This window comes from Vombatus ursinus, unplaced genomic scaffold (assembly GCF_900497805.2).
Source record: "Vombatus ursinus unplaced genomic scaffold, bare-nosed wombat genome assembly UNPS02014804.1, whole genome shotgun sequence".
Classification (NCBI taxonomy): Eukaryota; Metazoa; Chordata; class Mammalia; order Diprotodontia; family Vombatidae; genus Vombatus; species Vombatus ursinus.
Genome location: NW_020954582.1, coordinates 8,481,062 through 8,506,198, shown reverse-complemented (window position 1 = coordinate 8,506,198; position 25,137 = coordinate 8,481,062). Strand labels below are relative to the sequence as shown.

General features: G+C 42.2%; 1 protein-coding gene across 4 annotated transcripts in view; it reads left to right on the top strand.

Annotated features, from left to right (window-relative positions):
• LRRC7 (leucine rich repeat containing 7) overlaps nucleotides 1-14,955 on the top strand; it is a 589,282-nt gene extending 574,327 nt beyond the window's left edge. For 3 of the 4 annotated variants that reach the window (XM_027873996.1, XM_027873992.1, XM_027873991.1), the window contains one exon: nucleotides 14,416-14,955. In XM_027873996.1, coding sequence (XP_027729797.1) covers nucleotides 14,416-14,523 — 108 coding nt within the window. In that variant the 3' untranslated portion in view covers nucleotides 14,524-14,955. The remainder of the gene's footprint in view (nucleotides 1-14,415) is intronic. The other variant, XM_027873994.1, reaches the window with a different exon arrangement.
• Nucleotides 14,956-25,137: the final 10,182 nt, after the last annotated feature.

The window sequence follows — 25,137 nt, the reverse complement described above, 5'->3', positions numbered from 1 at the left end:
TGTCATTAGCTGCTAGGGAAGCTAAGAAAGGCCTCTTAAACCCTGTGGAATTCAAACTGAGTATTGAAGAAAGCCCAAAAAAACCCCCAGAAAAGCAGAGGTGAAGCGGGGCTCATTCCAGGACTAGAGGGGAGCCAGTATGGAGACATGGAAATGGGAGATGGACTGCCATGTGGGAGAAATAATAAAGAAGCCAGCGTGGCTGCATATTGGAGGTTGGGGTTCTTGAAAAGCGAGAACCTGGGAACGAAGGAAGGGTCGGGTTTGAAAAGGGCTCTGAATGCCCTGTAGATAACAGGGAGCCTTGAACTTCCCTTGGGTTGCTTTCAAGTAGCATGGGCTAGCTCATGAGGTGGGGTCCCCCTACACTGGGGGCCTCCCTGAGAAGCTTGGGGGGCCTCTTGCTGGGTATGTTCTCAAATGCACTACTTGGCCTCTCAGTCCCAAAGGAAATCTAAAAGATTTGACACGGTCCCTCCAGGATAACAGAGGTACCCAATCATAGATTGCCTAAATATTCAGGAAAAAGAGAAAAATGTCAGATATATTTTCTTTTGACTCTTTTTCAGGATCCCAGTTTGGGCAAAAACTAAAATTCTTTCAGAGACCTGTATGCCAAGTTATCCTCCATGTTCACAATTTATTATCGTGAGTTTAGCTATGACAGTTTTTGTACGTCAGAAGAGTTAACATTTATATATTGCTTCACAACGGGCTTCACATATGTTTATTTCATCCGATCCTCACAACAGACCTGGAAGGCAGGTGCTATTATTATATATTACATATTATATAGTTATACATCATATAACTGAGGCAGAGGTTAAGTGACTAGCCCAGGGTCTCACAGATAGTAAGTCTCTGGGGCAGTATTTATACTCTGGTCTTCCTGACTCCAAGTCCAGTGCTCCAACCACCAGTGTCCCTATCAAGTATTCAGATTCTATGAATCTTTCATTAAGCACCTTCCAACAGGAGGTACTTTAACGATCAAGTCTTTCGATTCACATTCAAATTTGTTTTGTTTTGTTTTCCTGAAAGAAAGAACATCTACCGTATTACCGTTGGTAAAGAAGAGAGAAGTGGGCAGAAAGGGCTAAAGAGCAGCCTGGCTTCCTTTGGGGTGTCGGGAGTCCCGGGGGCCTGGCAAGCATGTCTTCCCCCATTTGTAATGACTCGTCATCCTTTAAAGCTGTTCCCATGAGATGTCAGCTACAATCTCCGAGTGAGGATTCTAGATGTCCTCAGAGTTCTACTTTGGGAGTGAAAGTAGTTTACTATCAAAAATTGTCAGGTTTCTAAATGTTTGTTAGTGTTGATCACACTCTTTAAACCTGCTATTTTGGGGGGTGGGGTGGGCAACAGAACAGTCTCATACCCTTTCTGAACTACGTGTGCTTTTGGCTGGTTGACTTCTACTCAGGACGTTGTGACCTGGAAGCTAAAAGCCCCCAATCTGGTCATCTAAAGGCAGCTGAATCTGGAGCCCAAATGTCGTCTTTGGAGTTTAGTCTGTGTCTGAACAGTTTTGAGATTCTTCTAAATGTTTTAAGGTATTGTTAATTAAAGGCAGAAATTGGAAGTCATTTAAATTCGACAAAAAATGATTCACAGCAGGCTGTGTACAAGACCGCGTAGAAAACCCTAGGAAGACAAGGATGAATACGAGTTCTGTTCCAGGGTTTACAAGTTACCAGACAGTAGATCAATCAACAGACATGTTTAAAGCGCCTACTCTATGCTAGGTAGGCACTGTGCTAAGTGCTGGGCATAGAAAAAGACCAAAGTGACAGTCTCTGCTCTCAAGGAGATTATATTCTAAAGGGGAGGCCAGCATACATACATCTCCATATATGCCTATATACACATAAATGTGTGGACAGGTCAGTGAGTGAAGAGAATCAGGGAAAAAGCATTCCAGAAGTAGGGAATTGTGTGAGGAAGAGGCATAGAGGAGGGGAAAGGGCAATGAGTTTGAGGGAAATAGAAGAGCCCCATTTGACTGTAATAGAAAGAACGTAAGGGACAATTGTGGAAAGGCCAGAGGGGTAGGCTGAAGCTAGATCATGGAGGAGCTTGAATGTCAGCCTAGGGAAGCTATAGACAATGGAGGCCCATTGAGGGGGACATGGGACTATAATGTAAAAACATGTTACTCTGTAATTATTTGGGACTATGCATTAAGAAAAGCTGTTTTGCGATTGATTAGAGGTTAAGTGGCATAAAGAAAGACTGAAGGTGAGGATCCCAGGTAAGCTACTACGTCAGTAGTTCTAGTAAGAGGTAACAAAGGTCTGAACAAGGACAACGGAAATAAAAATGGAAGGGGGACAAATAGCAATTTGGAAGTCAGTTAGACATTGGGTAGGAGAGAGAAGAAGAAATAAAAAGTGACTGAGCTTTTATGTTGGTGACAAAGAGAACACTAAGTTATGGACCCACTCTCACTGATCACAAACATTCTCCTCCTACACGCGCCCTAGTGGGTTCTCTGTTTTTTCACTGAATGTAGCTACTGTTGGGAATTTAGAATTGTGCCATTTAGATCTATAATCTGAGAGGCTCTCTCCACATTGCTCCCGAGATAGTGCTATTACTGCACGGGAGGGCACTGAAGCTCAGAGCTGCCTCCTCTCAGGGCTTAGAACCTCACTGAGGCATGCCAGTCTCCGTAGCCTAAGGACTTACTCATTCTCTCCAGGCTTCCACAAAGCAGAGGTCACTCCCAGTACAATATATTTTGACACTCAGGCCATCCGGTGCCAAACCCAGATACATCTTCACTCTCCTTAGACCAGAGCCACCAATTGGGCTCGCCACTCACATGCTCCCTGTGACTGTCTCTATTTCCCTCTGACTCAGACTCCTCAATCAGTTCAATCACTCCACATACAACACTACTTCTGTCTGTGCCCTATTCTTCACATACTTGATACTCCTCATTTTTCACCTGGCTGCTTTGCTCCGGGACTTCTCTGTCTCACTTCTCCCCCATGCCCGAGGAAGCTCATTCTTGGGATAACCTCATCTGGAAGATCCTGTCAGCCTTGGGACTCTACCTCATCACCCTCGGCTCTACTGATTGGAGGGTGGGGCCAGAACTCCAAACCTCCGTTTAAGGAGGGAGCTCAGACGTCTCCTCATTTCCCACCTGGCTGCTGACTTCTCCATCATAGCCCTACTTCTTGCCACCTCCCTCTCCTTTCCCTTTTCAGCTTCTTTTTGTGTATTGTTTTCCCCCTTTGAGGGCAGAAACTGTCTCTTTTTTCATACTTGTATCCCCAGGGCTTAGCACGGGTGCCTGGTACCCAGTAGGTGTTTAATAAATGCTTATTGACTGTTGACCATCAAGGGATCTGATCTCCTATGTCTTTGTTAAACAACAGTCTCCAGCATCAAAAGAACATCTTGACATTGCTTTATAAGCCAGCAGCTAACAACAGCTGTAAGTACTTTCTGCATCGCAGGTGACCACAGAGTCAAACAGGGCTGTGGTCACTACAAAGACAAGACTTTAAAAAATGGTCTGGGCTTTAGGGAAGAGTCCTTTTAGGTCCTATTGATCTCAGAGTGCTGGGGGGACATCCTGGGGTGATGTCTAGCAGGCAGTTTACATTGAGGGATTGGGGTTTGCAAACATAAATACGAAATCAGATGCTCTATTCTTAGAAGTTAACGAAAGCTATGGCCGTGAATGGGATCACCAGGGGTGAGTGAGGCAGTCTGATTCAGAGGCAAAAACAAGCACTGGGATCCCAATTTGGTAGAAAGAGCTCTGAAAACTCTAGTTAGTGCAGTGACTGATCTGGATTTCAGAGAAATGGCAATGAGGAGCACTCTGGTCCTCCCAGCAGAAGTGAAGGAACTCTATGTGCAGATGTGGGCAAAAGATGGACAATGAGGTGTGGTACATGTGTTGATTTCTTTTGTTTAATTGTATTTCTTTGCCATAGAGGAGAGGTTTTATTCCTTTGTCATTGAAAAATTACATGGATTTTTAAAAGCATCAATAAACCATTTATAGGAAAGAAGGTCAAGTCACTAAGTATTTATTAAGTGCCTACTGTATACAAGACACTGCTAAGTGTTGAGGATCCCAGAAAGACCTGGATTCAAGTATTGGCTCTGCCTTTCAGTGAATCGCAGCATTTTAGAGTTAGACAGGCCCTTGGGGGTCCTGTAGCCCAACCCCAACCTGAAAGGAATCCCCACTGGAATATGTGTGACATGTGGCCATCCAGCCTCTCCTGGGAGACCTCCAAGAATGAGGAGTTCCTCCCATCTTCAGGTGGCCCCTTCCACTTTGGGACAGCACTAGTTGTCAGCAAGCTTTACCTGACATGAGAACTCCACTTGTCTCTTTTCAGCTTCTAGTCCTTGCTCCTGGTTCTGAAGCCTGATGGGCCGACTGAACAGATCTGATTCCTCCTATACATGGCAGCCTTTTAAATACTGGAAAATAGTTGAGTCTTGTCTTCTTCAGGCTAAACTTCCCCAGCTCCTTCAACCTGCCTTCGTGTGACATCCTGATCACACATGTCTGGAAGCTCTGTAGCTCATCAATTTCCTGCTTGTATAATCTAGAATCAAAAGTAATATTCTAGCTCCCTTCTGACCAGGGCAGAATACATTGGGGTTTTCACCTCTATGTTTCTCGAAGGTATGGCTCTCTTCATGAAGGCCAAGACTGCATTCACTTTTGGAGTTTCCACATCACTCTGTTAACTTAGATTGAGTTTGTGTTTTACCAAAACCTCCAATTTGTTTTCAGGCAAACTTCTGTCTGGCCATGCCGCCCCTTTTTATTGAATTTCTGAAGTTGACTTGTGTACCCAAGTACAAGACATTCCATTTATCTCCTTGGGATTTCATCTTATTAGATTCTACCCAATACTCTAATCTGTCAGTAAATGAAATGGAATAAAGTGCAAGAAGACTGGAAAGTGAGGAAGGACTTCAAAAAGTCAAACAGAGGATTTTGAATTTGATTCAGGGAGAGAGGGAGTGACTGAAGTTTGTTGAGTAAGGGGTGACATGGTCAGACCTGCTCTTTAGGAAGAACACTCTGGCAGCTGAGTGGATGATGAACTGAAGTGCGGAGAGACTTGAAGCTAGGAGACTGACTAGTAGTCCAGTAGTCCAGGCCTGAGGTGGTAAAGACCTTGATGAATTAATTAATTAAACTCTATTAAACACCTACTATGTGCCAGGAACTAAGTGAAGTGCTGAGGATACAAAGAAAGGCAGAAGACAGTTGCTACCCTCATGGAGCTCCTGATCTAATGGGGGAGATTACATGCAAACATATACGAACAACCTATATAAAGGATAAATAGGAAATAATTAACTGAGGAAAGGAACTAGAATTGAGAGGGATTTGGAAAGGCTTGTTACAAAAGGTGGGATTTTAGTTGGAACTTAAAGGAAACCAGGGAAGCCAGTAATTAGAGATGAGGAGAGAGAATGTTCAAGGCACAGAGAACATCCAAAGAAGATGCTTAGAGCTGAGAGATGGAGGGTCTTGTCTGTGGAACAGTCAGGGGGCCAGTGTTACCAGATCAAAAAGTACATTGTGGGGGGCAAGGCATAAGAAGAATAGAATGATAGGAGGGGGCCAGATTAGGAATGGTTGTGAATAACAAAGAGAGGATTTTATGTTGATTCTAGAGGTGATTGTGAGCCACTGGAGTTTATTGAGTTAGGGGTGATATGGTCAGACCTGGGCTTTAGGAAAATCACTTTAGTGGCTGCAGTAGGATGGCAGCAGTATCAGAGGAGAGAAGGGGGCATGTATGAGAGATGCTGTAGAATTGTCAGAACTTGATAACTAATTGGATGGGAAGGAGGGAAGGAGAGAGGATTTGAGGATGACACCTAGGTTGTGAACTGGGTGACAAGAAGGATGGCAATGCCCTTGACAGTAATAGGAAAGTTGGGAAGAGGGGAGAGTTTGGGGGAGAAATAATGAGTTTAGTTGGGACATGCTGAACTTAAGACATCAACAAGACATTCAGTTTGAGACTTACATTAGAGAATTGGCAATGTGAGACTGGAGGTCAAAAGAGAAGTTAAGACTGGATAGATAGAATTGGGAATCATCAACATAGAGACAGTCATTAGTAATGTGGAAACTAATGAACTCACCGAATCAAATAGTATAGAGGGAAAGAAAAAGAGTACCGTGGACAGAGCCTTGAGAGACTCCCACTGTGAGTAGGCATGACCTTTATTAAGATCAGCAAAGGAAACTGAGAAGGAATGCCAAGACCTGTAAGAGGATAATGAAGAGAGAGCGAGGTCTTGAAAACCTAGAGAAAGGGTAGTATCAAGGAGAAAGTGATTAACGGTGTCAAAGAATGCAGAAAGATGGAGGATAAGGATTAATAAAAGGCCATTAGATTTGGCCACTAAGAAATCATCTAGGAGAACTTTGGAGAGAGCAGTTTTAGTTGAATTGTGGGGTTGGAAGCCAGACTGCAGAGAATTAAGAAGAGAGTGAGAGAAGTGGAGATATCTAATGTAGAAGACCTTCTAAGGAGTTTAGCCACAAAAGGCAGAAGAGAGATAGGACAATAGTTAACAGATCAAATGAGGGTTTTTTGAAGTTGGAAGAGCCATGGGGCATGTTAGTAGGCAGTAGAGAAACAGCCAGTAGACAGAGAGAGATTGAAGATAAGTGAGAGAGTGAGGATGTTAGAGGAAGCAGTCTGGAAAGAGATGAAAAGAAAAGTCTGGGTTGGAATGGGATTTCTTGAACATATAAAAAGGTTTGCCTTGGTAAAGAGAAGGGGCACCTTTTCACATGAGACAAGAGTGGAGATAGTGGTAGAAGGTATCTAAGTGATGGAAGATGAGGAGGGGAGAAGAGAAAGTTCTCAGTGAATGGCCTCAATTTTTTTCGATGAAATATAAGGCAAAGTTCTCAACAGAAGGGGTTGGTGAAGAGTGTACCAAGGGAAGTTTGAGGAGTAATGAAAAGGTTTGGAAAATTCCTTGTTGTAAATGGGATAGAGAATCATTTTGGGGGGTGGCCTAAAAGGATTGCCTTGACATGGTGAAAGCCCAATTGAGATTATGCTTTGCAGTGAATCTAGTTTGCAATTTTGTGATTTTCTTCGTCTTGGTTCAACTTTTTTCCCCAGCTTTGTGTCATATGCAAATCTGATGAGTGTACTATTGATGTTCAAGTCTTTACTAAAAATGTTGTACTACCCAAGGTCAAGCACAAATGCCTAGGGCAATCCACTGGACACTCCCACCAAGTTGATGTTGTACCATAACTGACTACTCTTTGAATACAACTGTTCAGCCAGTTCAAAATCCATTTTAACCAGCCCACAGCAATCCATACAATAACAATATAAAGGATTTTTATCAAATTCTTTGCTAAAATTCAGCTAAACTCTATCTATAACATTTACTGATACACCAGACTAACAATTCTGCAAAAACAGAAAATGAGGCCAGTCTGGCACGACCTGTTCTTGATGAAATCCTGCTGGCTCTTTATAATCACCATTTACTTTTCCAGATGTTCATTAACCACATCTTTAATGGTCTGTTCTAGAACATTCCAGGATTCAAAGTTCAATTCTTTAGTTTCTTGTTTGCAAATTCTCTTCCGGTCTTGTTTCCGTTTTCCACAGTCGATATGACAGACAGTGGCTCATCAATCATGTCTGCAAGTTCTTTCAGTAACCAGAGATGTCCTTATTAGCTGTGTGGGTCACTGGAGTCAGAGGCCCTAGGTTCCAGTTCTGCCTTTGATGCCTACTGTCTGGGTGACCTTAGACAAGTCACTCACCTTCCTGTGTCTCAGTTTCCTCATCTGTAAAATGAAGAGGTTGTATTGGATAACATCCGAGGTCCTTTCCAGGCTTAGACCTATGATTTTGCCTCCTGTTGTCATCTATAAAGTGAGAAGGTTGCCCTTTGTTGTCATTGTACAGTTGTTTTTCAGTCTGGATGATCATGTCTGATTCTTCACGACCCCATTTGGGGTTTTCTTGGCAAAGACACTGCAGTGGTTTGCTTTTTCCTTGTCCAGATCATTTTACAGATGAGGAAACTGAGGCAAACAGGGTGAAGTAACTTGCCCAGAAGGATAAACTAGATGATTGCAAATGTCTCTTACAGCTTTGAGTTTATAATTCTGTGGCTATAGAGAAAAAAAGGAGGAAAAGAGACCTAAAATAGAGCTCTGAGAATATCTTCATTTAGAAGGCAGGAAGAAACGTAAGGAGTAATCAGAAAGGTAAGATGTGTCCTGAGAGTTTTGTGTCACAAAAACCAACATAGGAAATCGTGTCAAAAAAGGGGGAAGGGAGAGGACAACAGTGTCAATTTTTTATTTGCACTGAAATCAAAGAGGGTGAGGAATGAGACCATTGGCTTTAGCAAGAAGCACATCAGTGGTGAATTTTGAAGGAACACTTTCAGCAGATCAGTGGGGATGGAAGTCAGTATCCAAGCGGTTGAGCAGTGAGTGTGTGTGTCCAGGAGGTGGAGGCATCAAACATAGTCAGTGAAGAGGGGGTCAGTGAGTTAATGGAAGGGTTTTATAGAATAGAGGAACATTATATGTGCTTTAACGTGAAGGAGAAGAGGAGAGGAGGAACCAATGGAGAGAGAGAGAGATGATGAAAAAGAAAGGCCAGATGATAGAGGAAGGCCATAGGTCCAGGGTACAGGTGGAAAAGTTGGCCAGAGCAAGACTAGGGCAAAACCACAGTAAGATCATCTCTTTGTAAATTCATTACCAGAAAGCACATAACCTGATTGCACATTAGCAAGATACTTACAGAAATTGATAAGGAGTTAATTATTTTCTACACACACTCACACACACACACACCCACGCACGCACACCGAGTAAAATCTGTCGTTGTCATCTGGCAGAGCAAAGAGAAAATTATAAATTGGATAAAGTTGTGCAGAAATTCTAACCATAAGATTAACAGTTGGGATGTGAATAGGGTCTAGGAAGAAATGAATAATAATGACTGACATTTCTGTCTCACTTCAAGATCTATGAAGCACTTTATATTATCACCTCAACTTCAGAGTGCAAGTCTGAAGCATTGAAAGGGGCCTAGAATAGACAAGAAAGGGCTAAAAGGCAAAGTTATCATAATCAGTGATTTTCTCCACATGGGTAAATGAGCACCTTATCAAATGTGTGGAAATGGAATTTGGAACAACATTTACACCATGTGATTAAATGTCATTTAAATAAATTTTCAGCCTAAAATTGCCATCTTGTTTTCTAAATGTAGTTCGTGTTTCTGCAAGAACTTCCCACAGGCATGACAATAATAAGTATAAACAGAAATCCCAAGTCTTCAAAAATATCTTAACTCTCTAGGCCCCAGGGCAAAGCTAATCAACAATCCTTCCTATAACTATTTGAGGTACAATACTTTCTACACTTTTCTAAATTAGGATGTAGAGGAATCATAAGCTCTCAAAGAAATTCAGAGACATAATTAAAGCCTTGGACATAAGAGGTGAGAGGGAAGCATTTATGCATCGCCTATTATGTGCCAAGTACAGTGCTAAGTGTGATTCCCCACCCACAACAACTTTGAGAGGCTTTTTTTTTTTAACAGTTGAGGAAACTGATACAAGCAGGTTAAATGACTTGCCCAGGATCACACAGCTAGTAAGTTTCTGAAGCCACATTTGAACTCAAGCCTTCCTGAGTCCAAGCCCAGTGCTCTATACACTGTGTCACCTAGCTGCCCCACCATAAAGTTGCACATTGAAGGTGACAAAAGAACTCATCATTTTTCTGCTGCAGAGAATACTGGTTTCCATCACATCACTTTTCCGCTTTGGGAGAGAAAATAAACACACGTTCATAAGTCGAAATCACCCCAAAATAAGCCAGAAAGGGGAGCTATAATAAGAATGAAAAACCTCATCATTTTTGCAGATTCTACTTTAACAATAAACATTCATTTCCACCAGTATTTTTGGAATGACCCAAATTAAACCTGATGGCAATTTGAATACGAATTACAGCCTTGAATACACCCAGGTCTGTAGAGACTACTGCAGAGGACAAAGTTATTGGAGTTTATAATGGGGACAACAAGCTAATTGCAACTCTCAAGGAAACACCATGCAGCATGTCGTGGAAGCCACAGAATTACCCACTCAGGGCAGAGAGCCTTTACCAGCAAAGCAGTGAGAGATGTTAGACTTAGTAGGGCCAATCAGGTCTGATCAACAGAGAGAGGTTCACAACGACGATACAAACCAGAAGCCAGCCTTGTTCTGCTGCTGGCCCTTCCTAGTCAGGGTCCAAAAGAGTCACAACCCAACTCAGGGCTTCTCCTTTCCACACCTGGTAGAGGATGCCGTGTCGGGGCAGACGCAGGGACCTGAGCCGTCAGATGAGAGATTCACCTGGCTCTCTTCCACCCTGGACTGTGGAGAGATCATTTGGAGCAAGGAATCGTCATAGAATAAGACATTCCAGCCATGGACAGAGATCTTTGAAAAAAAGAAAAACAATTACGTCACAATAGCAGATTTGGGATTCCTTGGGAGCTACATGCTGCTTACCAGGGATCTCAACCACTCCGTAGTGGGTAGATGGGGGATTAGGGGGCCACTGCATCCTCCCATTTCCAAGTGATTTTGAGTCTGACAGGCTCTGTACTTCCTGCGCCTCTGACTTAAGGTATTCAAGATGAAACTTTGATGAAGCCCTAAAATTTTTCAGAGTAGCCTTCACCTTTATCACAGCAATCTCCAGGAGATTATATCCTCCATCGTCTCTACTCTGTGTCACGGTCAATCTTTCCCTGTCCACTTCCCTACCGCCTATAAAGTGTCTGTGCTTCCATCATCCTCAAAAAACCCTCACTTGATCCATCCACTCCCCACTAGCTGTTGTCCCATCTTTCTTCCTTTTTGTGGCTAAACTCCTTGAGAAGGCCACCCATGTTAGTTGTCTCCATTTCTCCTCTCACTCTCTTCTGGATTCTCTGCTGTCTGTCTCCCAGACCCACCCTTCAACTAAAACTGCTCCTTACCAAGTTCTCCTAATGACCTCTTAAGTGCCATATCTAATAACCCGCTGTCTTTGGCACTGTTAATCACTTTCACCTTGATAGTATCCTCTCTCTAGGTTATCAAGACGCTGCTCTCTCATTATCCTCCTACATGTCTGGGCATTCCTTTTCAGTTTCCTTCGCTGGATCTTCAGAAAGGTCATGCCCAATAACGCTGCGTGTCTCTCAAAGCTCTGTCTTGAGCATTCTTCTCCTCCCCCTCTACATTATTTGATTTGGTGATTTCATCAGTCCCCACAGATTCAATTACCATCTCTATGTTGATGATTCCCAAATCTATTTATCCAGCCCTAATTTCTTTTCTGACCTCCAGTCTCACATTGCCAATTCTCTAATGTAAGTCTCAAACTGGATGTCTTGTTCATGTCTTAAATTCAGCATGCCCGAAACTGAACTCATTAGCTTTCCTCAAAAACTCTTCGCTCTTTCTCACTTTCCTATTACTATCAAGGGTACCACTACCCTTCTAGTTACCCAGGCTCTCATTCTAGGTATCATCCTTGATACTCACTCTCTCTCTCTCTCTCTCTCTCTCTCTCTCTCTCTCCCCCTCCCTCCCCCCCCCCCCCCCCTCCCCTCTCTCCCCCCTCCCTCCCTCTTTCTCTCTCTCTCCTCCCTCCACATCCAATCAATTACTGAATCCTGTTGATTCTACCTTTCCAACATCTCTCATACACTCCTTCTGCACTGCCAACCCCCAATTCTGGGTGTTCCATCTCCTCTTGTCTATATTATTACAACAGTCTGCTGGTGGGTCTCCCAGTCTCATCTTTTCCCCATTCCAGGCAATGCTTCCCTCCACTAACTGATCTTCCTCAAGTGTGGATCTGACCATGTTTACCACGCTCCCGTTCAACGAATTCAAGTGACTCCCTGTTAGCTCCAGGATCAAATACAAAATCTTCTTTTTGGCATTTAAAGCCCTTCGTGATCTGGCCCCTTCCTCTTCTTCTCATCCATCACCCTTTCCCCAGTCCTCTTTCCATACTTTTTGCTCCAGTGACACTGGCACCCTGGATGTTCTTCACATAAGATGCTCCATGTCTGACTTCATGTATTTTCACTGGCCGTCCTTCATGCCTAGAACTTTCATCTCTACTTCATGGCTTCCTTCAAGTACCAGCTAAAATCCCATCATCTCTAAGAAGTTTTCCTGATTCCCCCCTTAATACTAGCACCTCCCTTCATTGACTATCCCTGATTTGTCTTGTATCTATCTTGTTTGTACATAGTTGTTTGCATATTTTCATCCTTATTAGACCATAAGTCTCTTAAGAACTGGGGCTAGGATTTTTTTATGCCTATCTTTGTATCCCTAGTGCTTAGAATTGTATCTGGCACTTAGCAGACACTTAAATACTTGTTGACTGACAGAAACAGAATATTGAATATAGGATTGGTTGATATCACCTATTACACAACAAGGTTCATTAAAGCTTATCTAGATTTTACTCTCCATAGAGAAGGCACTTATAAAAAATATTTTTAAAATTGAATTATAACTCATCAACTTCATTAGTAATAAATGAAATTTGTTGAAGACTATACCCTTTAAATATGACCCTAACCTAGGAGGTTTCAGAATTATTCACAAAATTTGACATTCAGGAGCTCACATTTATTCAGTTTAATTTCTGTAGAGCAAATAGACAGGTATCTCCTGTCCAAATAATAGAATCAAGGCAGAGTTCTATCAAAACTGTAACTAAAAAGATTATTTTCACCAGCTTTGCATTTTACTGAAGCAAAGAGAAGAGATTGGTCCTTTTCATGATGTCCCTATAAGGGTGAAAGTAGAGGTCTTAGTAAACCAGCCCCCTCAGGTCTGAGCTGAGGTCAGGTCATAGGAAACCAGTTTGCTTAGCTCTCCAAACCACATCTTGGTCTGACTTGAAGGAAAAATGAATGAGCCCAATTGTCTGCTTCTTAATATAACTTAGGGCAAGAAGTGTGGGCACAGAAACCCAATGGCTAAAGGACCGCTCCATTATTCGCTTTCTGCAGCTGCTTCATCTCCTATCATGGCAACTTTGCTTGTTTCTTATTTTAAACAAAGGTCCTCATGGGAAGCACACTTGGCAGGTACTTTAATTCCAAACCATCAATTCCTTATTTCAAAGTTTTCTTCTTCTATGTTTGTTTCTCAGTATTTCCTCATGGGTCAGGGGCTTTGATGTTCCCAAGTAATGCCTCTATCACACTCTTGACCACCAAGTGTTAATTGATCAGATATATGGACCTCATAAAAGTATTATCTGGCACTACTGCTGATATGTTATTGTTTTGTTATGAGAATACCCAAGGCAGTCTAATATTTGAAAAGAGTAGTTATGAGAAATATTAATCATATTTTAGTGGATCACAAAAGAAGGGAAGAGTACAATAACAAAAGCTTTGTCTACGCAAGACGAACCCAGCCAACCAAAAAGTGAGAAATGCAAGCAATTACCTTGTTCTTTAAGGTAGTGCAAAGCCAAACACCAGTGTGACTGATTTCTTATATCAAAATAAGCAGCTGTTTAAGTTAAATTGACCAAGGCTATGAACAAATACTGTGAAAACTTTGACTTTCAGAGAGTGAGTTTTTCCAACACAGTTAAATAATATTGTGTTTTCTCTGTAATTTTCATGTCAGTGAGATCCTGTGTGACCAATATTTGTGAGACCTACCCTGCTGTAGGCTGATGACAAAAGCAATTCTATATGAAATACATGATTGGAATCAATCCTGTTCCTTCACACCATGGCCTGAAGTCATCAAAATGATATTTAATGTCATAGGGATACAAGCCAGAAGCCAGGACTCCCAACAAACCTAGCTGAAACCAGTCATTGACCTATAAATCCAAAAGTCAGAATTTGAACTCTGTTCTCATCTGCCCTGGCTAGAAATAACAGTGTCTTCAGCCAAGATAGGCAGCTTCTCTGCATGTGCCCAGATGAAAGACTCAGTCTCCGTGACATGTCATATCTCATCAGTACAACCCTGAGTGGACTGCACTCCCCTCCCCCCATTCCTCCAGATACCAGACAGGGCACCACCGCTGGTCTAAACCTTCCATGTATATGTGGACACCTCAGCTGCATTAATGATTTTTACCACTTGGAGTACTATGAAGGAGACATTAATGGTGCTAAACCTCCTTCAGTGAAACCAAGATCATTTGCAATATCTTCATGTTTGAGCTAATTCAGGGTAGGCTTAAAAAGTAAGCTTCTTCCGTAACAAAATATTTTGTTGATTTCTGTCTGGTTTTTGTTGTTTTTAGAAACAATGGAGAGCAACAACTTATTATTCGGTGCTGATTCTGCTGTTTCATTTGTATGTTTCCAGGCAAATGGACACAGCTTCGTGCATATGGAACATGAGAAAGCGGTCTTACTCCTGAAGAGTTTCCAGAACACAGTAGACCTAGTTATTCAGCGTGAGCTTACTGTCTAAATATTTTTTTATAAATAGTGAAGATTCGTCTAATCAGACCTAATGTTCAAAGATAAATTTATACATAGGAAAACATTTTTGCCAATTGCTGGACCAATGGCAAACATTAGCGCCAAATGTATACTACTGTATGTCAGTACTGATCCTCCTTAAAAATGGTCACTCTATAAATATGACGTTCATGTGGTGATGTTTTAGTTCTCATTGTCAGCCTCTGGCTGGGCATTGGTGCGCGGGTTTGGGTTTCATTTCATTTTGGGTTTTTTTTTTATCAAATTAATTTCTTCTCAAAGTGGATTTCCTATGATTTCAGAGCACGGAAGCACACACAAGCTCTTTAAGAATTCCGCTCTCCATCAGAAACACTGCCTCAAAATTGTATATGCCTTTCTATAGAAAATACAGATATTAAGAATTGTAATTCCCATAAAATATTTCTAGCACAAGTTATATGTTGGCATATATTCAAAAAGAATATAGATAAAAATGATATTTTCATAAACTAAACACCTTGGATTGAGAAAGAAAATATATCTTAAAATAAGACTTTACTATGTTGAATCTTTTTCAATAAAATACATGATAATGCCTTATGAAAGTAACTGTACATATGGTATACAGTGTTTATATTTGGTTCCATATTCATTGCTAAATTCTCACCATACAGAGTGAAATGTTTCATAAAATAACCTTTCATCTCTGGGACCTGAATATAAAGAGTCAGTACAAAATTAATTAAACTTGCTCAATGCCTTCTGCTGAGTACAATACGTGCAAAGATGGGAAATGGACAAAAAAAATGGAAATGGACATGAATCTCCACAAATATAAGCAGTGAGTGATGGGTGGCAGGAAAGTCGCTTTGTTTTTTTCAGGTTTCTCTAATTACAAACAGTAGCACCTGTGATTCATTTTGCTATTGATGTGGAATTTCCTCGCGTGTTGCATCAGAGGATTTGCTACTTTTCAGTCATTTTAATGCGCTTTGGGGATTGATAAGCTTCACCGCTGAGGACTGTTTAGCAGAGAGCCATTGGTGGGAGCTATATTTGAACTCTAATGTTAAATATAAACTTCACATGTGTTATCCCAGAGCTGTGGTCTGCTGTAAGATTCATCTCAGAGATTGCCTTTTGATGAGGGGTAGAGACAATGCCAAATTCATCTCAATTGCTATTGATCCAAGTGTTTAAGTGTTTTTATTTTCTTCCTCCAGAAGGAATGGTACGGAACACTGGTGTTCCTTTACCACTGGACAGAGAGAAAGGCAGACTGATCAGAGAGTGTGGGGATTTTTAAATTATAGACATTTTGTAGTACAAGTGATGGAAAAACAATCCATTTTATAATCCTTTTAAATATTTCTTTGTGTTTTTACTCATCCACTTATTTAAGATGTCCCTTTGGAAATTCCAGGACAAGCCTGCAGAGCTTGCCATGTCCACATTCCTTCTTGTGTCAGCATGGCTCTTTAGGAGCAACCCGAGATCCCTGTTGACTTCCCAAGCTGCTGTTTCATGCAGCATGTGCATTCTCACAGGCGCATCGCATACTGTCACCACAGCTCTGAGGACGCTATTTGTAAATGAACTGTTTTCCTACGTCCAATGAGAATATGTATTTTTGTAGGGTCTATTAAAATAAGTTACTCTCCCAAGAGCTGACATGGTATTTCTTGGCAAGAGAAGCTGTCACCTGGTCTAACTGTGAGGAGTCAGTTCTAAAACAGTCCTCCTGCAGCAGTAAATGGGCGTTCCTTCTCTGGCCGATGCCCATTTGACCTGTTACCCAGTGTCATGGGGGTGTGGCACACAGAGTATATAGGGTTAGTGAGGACCACAAAATTAAGATGGTGGCCTACTGGCAGAGGTTCCTGTGAGGAGCTAACTAGATCTGCATCACAATCAAGTGGCGGTTTCTGTTGTGATATGCGCTCCAGAGCTTAATTTTTTTTTGCTACAACTCACACCCCTAAACCCAGAGCCAAATAAAATGAACTGTCATTATTTCGTGGAATCTCTACAATTATGTTATCGGTGACCCTTGTTGACCTCATAGAATCCTTTCTACCAAAAAAAAAAAAAAAAAACCAAAATGAACTCACAAATATGGCCTCATTGGTAGGCAAACCGAGTATGACAGAGAAAGGTAGAGTGGAGGAAATGGTCAGAAAGGGACCTTATGGCCTTCTCACATGGCCCTTTGGAGCTTCTTATAAATGTCACTGGCAGATCCCGCCACTGGTCCCAGGCCTGCAGAAGGGCCCCAAAGGGCTCCTGTTCAGTCCTCACCAGCGCTGTGTCATTCCGGCCAACACCTCTACTGTTGCTAGTATACCAACATTCAAGCCTTTGGCCAGTGCCTTGAGTTAATCTCTGTTTGAAGTAGGAAGAAGAAGAAAAATGGAAGTACCAACCCAGTGGAAAATAATCTACCAAGCTCTTATGCAGTTCGTTAAACAGCTTCTTAGTGAATGTTGCAGCCAACGAGAAAGAAGGAGTGACAAGGTGGTCCAGTTGGGATTGGTAAAGGCAACTCATGAGTTTAGCAAAATTGGATTGACTGCATAGCTCAGCACTATCAATGGGGTGATGAGTAAACAACCAGGAGAGTAAGCTCTGGAAAATTCCAAGATCCAAAAATATAATAATCAAAGAGGGCCCAGTTTAAAACAGGTCGTGGGAATACTGAAGGAGCTAGTAGATTCTACCTCTTTGGAGTTGGTTTTAATTAGAATCCAGGTCTCTGAGGGGGCTCTGATAGTGTCTGGGGCAGACAGACTGCATTTTGAGAATAGAGTGAGGATGGTGTGGAGGGGGTGGGAAGGATAAGGAGGGAGAACAGACACCCTAGTGTGTATGGGTGGGGCTTGTGGTGATTTAACAAGCCATTAGAAGCCAAACAGGTTTTTGGAACTGGGTACGAGGCTTCTAAAACATTTTAATTTTTACAAAAATCACAGTGCAGTCCCTCTTTTTACACACTAGTCACTACACACTTTAACATCTTAGTCACCTGGACTAAGATTACTTTGAGACCTGTGTCGGTATTGACACACACCTACCTATGTGCATCCATACACCTATAGGTGAGAGAGTTAATACTATTCGCTCTATTGAGCAGCGCTCTCACATGTATTTCATTATGATTTTTTAAAATGTTTAACTCATTATTGACTGAAAATTTATGTCAGAGGATGTGGTTAAAGATACACGTCTTCTTCATTAGTCAGAATTTTAACAGCAATGACATAAATGAGCATAGTGATCTCTGTGCTCCTGATGGAGTCTTCCAGAAAGAATGATCACTTCTGAAGGAGACAGAGAGAAAGACCAGAGCAGAATACAACTATTCATCATCCCCACCCCTGCCCTAAGAGTAGAGAACAGAAAAAATCCTTACCAGGAGACCAGGAAGAGAGAGCAACCCCACTTCTCACCCCTCCACCAACAGCACGTTGGGTTGTGACTCTTTAATGCACTTATCTTATAATAGTTGGAGCAGGTAGGTGGTGCCATAATGCATAGAATGCAGGGCCTGGAGTCAGGAAGACTCTTCTCCGTGAGTTCAAATCCAGCCTCAGGCATTTACTAGCTCTGTGAGCCTGGGCAAGTCACTTCACCCTGTTTGCCTCAGTTTCCTCATCTGTAAAATGAGCTGAGGAAGGAAATGGCAAACCACTCCAGTATCTTTGCCAAAAAAACCCCAAATGGGGTCACAAAGAGTTGGACGTGACTGAAAAATGACTGAACAATGATAGCTGTCTGTACTTTGTCTTGATCCCTTTCCAGACTGTTAGATCCCTAAGGGTGAAGACCATTTTATTTCAGTTCTGTGTCACCTCCAGCAGTGCTGTGGTGTTCTCTGTACGTCATGGGAATTTAGTCAACACGCATTTTGTGGATATTTCCTATGGGCCAGGCATCGATCTAAGCTCTGGGTCCTTGCCCTTATGGAGCTCACATTCTAAAGGGAATGACAACGTGGAAGCGACTGTGTGCACACAAGATGTAGACAGAGGCGCTAGAGAGAATTCCAGAGGGAAGCTACTGGTGCAGAGGGGGAGGGATTGGGGAAGGCCTCTTGCAGAAGCCAGGAGGGCAGGAGGGAGAACATTCCAGAAGTGGGGGACAGCCAGGGGAAATGAAGACTTGGGAGATGGGGTGTGTTGTGGGGCAACAGCCAGGAGGCCAGTATTCCTGGATCCGAGAGAATGTGGGGAGAAGGGGCAAGATCGTGAAGGCTTTCAAAGCTAAATAGAGGCTTTTCTATTTACTCCTGGAGGTTTGCTCCTGTGAAGCCCCGGGGATTAATTGAGTTGGGGGAAAGGGGAGTGACAAGGATCATTGAATGAGTGATATAAAGATGTGATTGACAGCTGCCCTGTGGGTTCTCCTTTCTGACTTAAAATATTGCAAAGAATTTACCTTCCAAGGCTACACCTTGCTGAAGACTTCCAGTTTTCCTCTCCATTGCTAACCAGATTTCTGTTATATAATAAGAAGCAACCATGGTTTGCTTACATTTACTGAAATTCATGGGCAGGATTTCTTTGGTTTAGACCTGGACTTTTGTCTAGGAAGCTGCCTGTACACAGTTGGTGCTTAGCTAAGGAATCAATGCCGCCAAAGCAGTAAATGTTTCTCCTTCTGGTCCTGCGGGAAAAAGTAGGATCCCCCTCTTGCCCCCATACACACTTTGTTGAACTTGTTCTAGTGCTCTCTAAGTGAGCCCCAACTTCCAGTTGGAGACCAGTTGGGGAGGGGGGAATAAGGAAGCTAGAATAACATGTTCTATCCATGGCCCCACATGGGCTTCCCCTAACTGTGCCTCTAATGAGTGTGCCATATTATGGTGGTAGATAACAGTTCTGAAATAAGAAACCGGTTCCCCTCTAGGTACACTTCTGTTTAAGCGTGCTTGTTCCTATCCCATTGGTGGGACTTTCCAAAGATTCCTAGTTGACTGCTAGGCTACTAGACTGAACTCATTTTACGAGCATTTCCTATAACCACTTGCAGTATCCAATAGCATTTTTGAAAACATTAGGACTATAGGTCTTCAAGCCAGAAAGAGCCTTAGGAAGGCTCAGTCTGACTATGCAATGTGTACAAGGCTTGCTTGTGAACATTTTCACAGATTTTAGGAAAGGAATAAATTTCAGGGGAAGGACAAATTTGAAGCCTCCAGTGACTTCTGGTAAAAGTCCAGGCAAATATCCCAGCCTTGGGTCAACCTTATCTTGAATACAGTTCCCATCATTTACACTGGAAGTAATTCTGCTGAAAAGACAGGCGCAAAGCTTTGAAGAAAGACGTTGGCAAGGTCCAGCTTCGGGGTTTCTGTTTGTACATTTCCAAAGTACAGCCCAAGGAGTGGAACCCTCAGATCACACACTTTGTGGCAGCTCCTGGAGAGCGGAGCTGTGTCCTGGGCAGTTGCAAATATGGGTGTTATCTCTGAAGCCATGCATGTCTTCACAAGCTCCAATCTGCCTTGTGTTACGGACCATTTTTTGAGCTTGTTGCCTTATTCTGATAGTGGCAATAACTCAATAGTTATAGAGGATGAAATCAGCAGCAGTGAGATGGACAGGCCTGCATTGATGGGTCATTCTTTTTATCGGCTAGGAGTTATGGATGGTATAAGCCTGAACCAGGAAAAAATATCATCCTCCCCATCCCGTAGAGATCAGAATTGTACAGGTACTTTTTTTTTTCAACTTAGTATTGTTTTCAGCAGGGGCAGCGTGGTAGGAAGGAGCAAATGCAAGTCAGGAAGTCCTAGGTTCAAATGCTGCTCCTGTATTTGGAAACAAGTCACTGAAGCTCTCAGGGCCTCAGGTTCGTCTCTGAGGTCACTAGTTGTTTTGTGGAATGTGATGCCCAGGCTGATGAAATCATAGAATCCCAGGCTGCTTCTCAGAGGACAAACTGAATCAATTGGTTTCGGGCAAAATGACCACCGTTCTCTGGTCTGGAAGTATTCCTCCCCCATAAATATTTGCCTACCTGGCAAGTGCATTTGCAGAAAAAGTATCTATAAACATATGTACCATAATAATAATAGCAATTATAATTGGCATTTATATAGCACTTTAAGGTTTGCAAAGCACTTTATAAATATTAATGGATTTTTATCCTCACAAGCACCCTGGGAGATAAGTGATATTTTATAGTTAAAGGAAACTGAGCCAAACTGAGGTTAAATGACTTGCGCAGAGTCACCTAGCTGCTAAATATTTAAGGCCAGATTTGGGCTTAAGTCTACCTGGCTCCAGGTCCCACACTCTGCATCACCTAGCTACCACACACACACACACACACACACACACACACACACACATGTTAACAGTTTAATAAAGAACATAGCATTCATATACATATACCAAGGATCTATTAATACTCATCTGAAATTTACCCCAGCCATATTCTCTTTTCAGGGAAAAAATTGTCAACTCTAGTTCAACATAGTTTTCCCTTCTTTCCTTTCTTCCTCTCTCCCTTCCTTCCATCCCTTTCTTCCATTCATCCTTCCTTTTTTATCACTCTCTCCCTTCCTTCCCTCCCTCCCTCCCTCTCTCCTTCCTTCCTTCATTCCTTCTTTCCTCCCTCTCTCTTTGTTTTGTTGTTCCTTTACAAATATTTGTATGCCTATTGTGCTAGGTGCTGTGAGAGATACAAAAATAAATGAGACAATCCCTGACTTTATAATCTACTAACTTTTTATCAAATAGGGGAGATAAGACATAGGCACAATTTTAATACACGGGAATATGTAAGATAACCCTAAGCCTCTTTTCTTGACCAAAGCTCATGTCATTCTGCCAGGAGCAGCATTTCTGAGTTGACTTCTTTTCCGGTTAGATATTACTGGGTTTGGTTATGGGTCACCCTAGAAATCCCTCAATTTCAATGTCCTCTTGGAGACCAGACTAATTCCGTACATACCCTGAGAGTTGGACCATTCTTTAGAGGGGAAGGGGTCTCTGATGACCTTAGTCCTGATGAAAATAAATTCAAACTCCTGGAGAGCCCTGGACTGACACTATGTCCTGGAATCTCTGAAATATTGACCAGAATCTGTCCTGTTGACTCATCTCAAAGTGAAATGAGAAGGTATGACAGTGAAGAGGTACAGTCTTCTTACTACAGCATAATGTCTGGCTGCCCCTTACCTGCTACGAGAACAAAGACGGATCCCAGCACCTGCAAGGACATGGGAAGTTTGAATGGAGATAGTTCCCACAGTTAAGTTGAGTGTCCCAGAGAAGTTCCCCAGGATCAGTGACTCCTAGAGCAGAGAGACTACAGTGTTGTCCAGTCACATCCATCCTTCCAGGCATCCTTCCTTCTCGCCTTGTACCCCCCTCAGGGATGTCATGAGTTGAACAGTCTTTCAAAGGTTAGGGTGCTTCCTCTTCATGTTCCCTCTTCCTCACTGTCATGATATGCTGGGTCGGTATCTTTCTTCCCACGCTGCCTGTACCCCATGCAAACATCATCATGTCTAAATGACATATAACTGAGGTTCCTCCAAGGCTTCACATACTGACCTAGCCTTGAAAACACAAATTACATCTAATTCCCCAAATCAACCTTCATCTTCTATAATCTATAATCTACACTGTAGGCCACAGACCTTTTCAGAGTTCGAGCCACATCTCACTTCTCTGCTGAGCTATCATCTAAGTATTCACCAAACCCAAAAGAAAATCCATTCTCTCTAGTAATTTTGCTTCCTTCTCTTTTGGATTTCTCCAGAAATCCTTGATTTCTCTGAACTTGAATTATAGCAGATAATTTCATTTGTATCAACTATAGCACAAACATCTGGATAAATTATATTGGCTCTTTCTCACCAAAGAACAAAAGAATAGTTGGGTTTTTTTCTAATGAGTTGAATTTAGTCCATCCATTGTGTTTAATTTCCTGTTCCTGGGTTTTATGAAAAAAAAAACTGCTCAATCAAACCATAGGGAAGGTGAGCCCCTTAAATCTTCACTTGGTATTTATTTCATCTCTTCATTGGCTCCATTTAGATTTCACTTCATATCTGTAAAGTAGCTAGTTCTCAGTTAATTAAAACAAACATTTATTAACTGCCTTCTAAGTACAAAGCACCATAGACTTAAATTCAATTCCACGAGTCTTTATTAAGCCCCTACTATGAGCCAGCCTATGAGCTAACTACTAGAGATTGAGTTGTACTGGATAACTTTTGACAAGGATATTACCCATCCCCCTTTTAAAGACATAGAAGCACCAGAGGCTCCTAAAAATATCTTTCCCTCAAGCTCATCTCAACACATACTTTTATTCAACCTGTTGTTTGCAGGTGACTGCTTTTACAAGCATAAGAAAGATCTAATCTCCACAAAAAGAGATGCTTTTGTCTGTGCTTTGGAATAGTCCCTGGGGCACAGTCCACTTGGCTTTGACTTGGATAACAAAGCAAGCAAATCCCACCCTGTGTGTTCCTCTGGTCAAGAGAGTCAATATGATGGCCAGCCCCTTGAAGGGCACAGAACCTCATGGGGCAACAGAAAGTCAGAACTGATTTGTTTAGATCTTTTCCCCACACTCCCTCTGAGACTTTGAGTCAGAGTATGACCTGATCATTTTCTATCAGAAAGGGAATGTATCATATACTAAGGAGTAAGTTTTCCCCTTAAACACATACAGCTCAAGGTCCATCACATACCTTTCCCTCTGGCTGGACAGTCACAGGATTCAGCACCCTGGACAGCACAGTGCAGGGCATCTGCTTGCTCCCACACATCCCCCTTAGAGAGAATTCTTGACCTCACCTCTAAGAGTGGACTTATGGGCCATGATCACCTTAACATACTTTCTCCTTCTCTGTCTCAGGAAGAGTTCCCCTGTTTTTTTAACTGGGTTTCCAAGCAAACTGTCCCCAGAATTGACTAAGATGTTGCCATAAATCAGATCCATTTGTTTTCCATGAAATCAATTATCCTGTCATCTGGTTCTACCATTTCTTCCCTGGTCATGCAGGAGAATTTTATCATCTCCAACCTTATGGAGTAATTGGTGGTGCTTTCTCTGAAAGCTACTGTTGAATTAGAAGCAATGAGACTTCTTCCTATTTTAAATGAAAAAATTTTATGTGACTTCCCTCCCCCACCCCGGCCCTTTTCATTGCTGAACATGATAGGATCAGGGTACGTGATGGCTTGCTGTCTTGGAAGCCAAGGCATGACCTTTGTTGTTGAGGTTGTGGTTGTTGTTGAATGAAGTGATGGCTTCCACAATTACCAGGATTTTGTGGGATCATCAGTTTTCATTAATTGTGGTGGTCCTTAAACAGTCAAGCAGGAATACTGTGAAGGGTAATTTGCAGAGGAAATGTCCAGCATGTGAATACACAAGTAGGAATTGTGAAGATGTCATTGATTCATTCATTCAACAAGCATTTATTAAACACTTAGTATATACCAGGTGCTTTGTTGGACCCTGGGGTTACAAAAACAAAATTGCTTCCCTTGAGGATCCTGCATTCTTTTGTGGGTGGAGAGCAACTTATACATAGAAAACTAAATACAAAGTAATTTCCAGGAGGAGAAACTAGGGGATCAGGAAGACTTCCTGTAGGAGTTGGCATGTGAGCTGAGCTTTGATGAAGTTGGGAATTCTAGAAATCAGAAGTGAGGAAGGAATGACGTTTCTAACAGGAGGGGCAGCCTGTACAAAAGCCCAGTGATGGGAGATGGAATTTCATGCATGGTAAACAGTAAGCAAGTCAGTTTGGCTAGAAAGCCAAGTGTGTGGGGGAGAGTAATGTGCAGTCAGCCTTGAAAGGGGTGACCAGAGCCAGATTGTAAAGGTCCTTAAAAACCCAAATTTAAGAGTTTGTATTTTTCCTCATCTGTACCATGGGAATGATGATGATAATAACAGTGCTTATTTCACAGGGTTATTGGGAATCCAATGAGATAATATATGTGTAATATTTTGTGCCATGAGTGTTAGCTAGAGTCAAGGGTGGGGGATGCTGTGGGAGCTTGGGGAGCCCATGAGGGACAGGATCAGACTGAGGCTTTTGGAAGATTACTTTGGCAAACGTGTGGAGGTTGGATTGTAGTAGGGCAAGACAACACAAGAATTCCATTCTGGAGGCTGTTCCAGTACTCCAGGCAAGTAGTGATAAGGGCCTGAACTAAGGAGGTGCCCACAGGAGAGGAGGGAAGGGGGCAGCTGAGAGAGTTAAGGGTGGAATGCCCACAAGTTCAATTCCTGAAGGATTTCATACCAGGCTAGAAGAGTATAGCCTGACATTTATTTCTAATGATAAAAAGTAGCCTTCCATCAAATGCAAACCCTATCTGACTAGGAGTAACCTGAGCAGTGAGTACATTCTCCTCTCCTAGACCTTTGGTCTAAGCCACCCACCAAGTCTTTCCTCCTAATCAGTACACTCTTTTCAAAGGTCATAGAAACTCAAAACTCTTTTGTCCCTGTACTTTGTACCCCCTCACTGGTTTCATCTGTCCCCTTGGGTTTCTCTGCCTGGCTGACTGACTGCCCTGGGGAAACATCCACACATCATACCCAAAAGGATGATTTGTGAAAATGTTCAAAGTTGACTCCATTG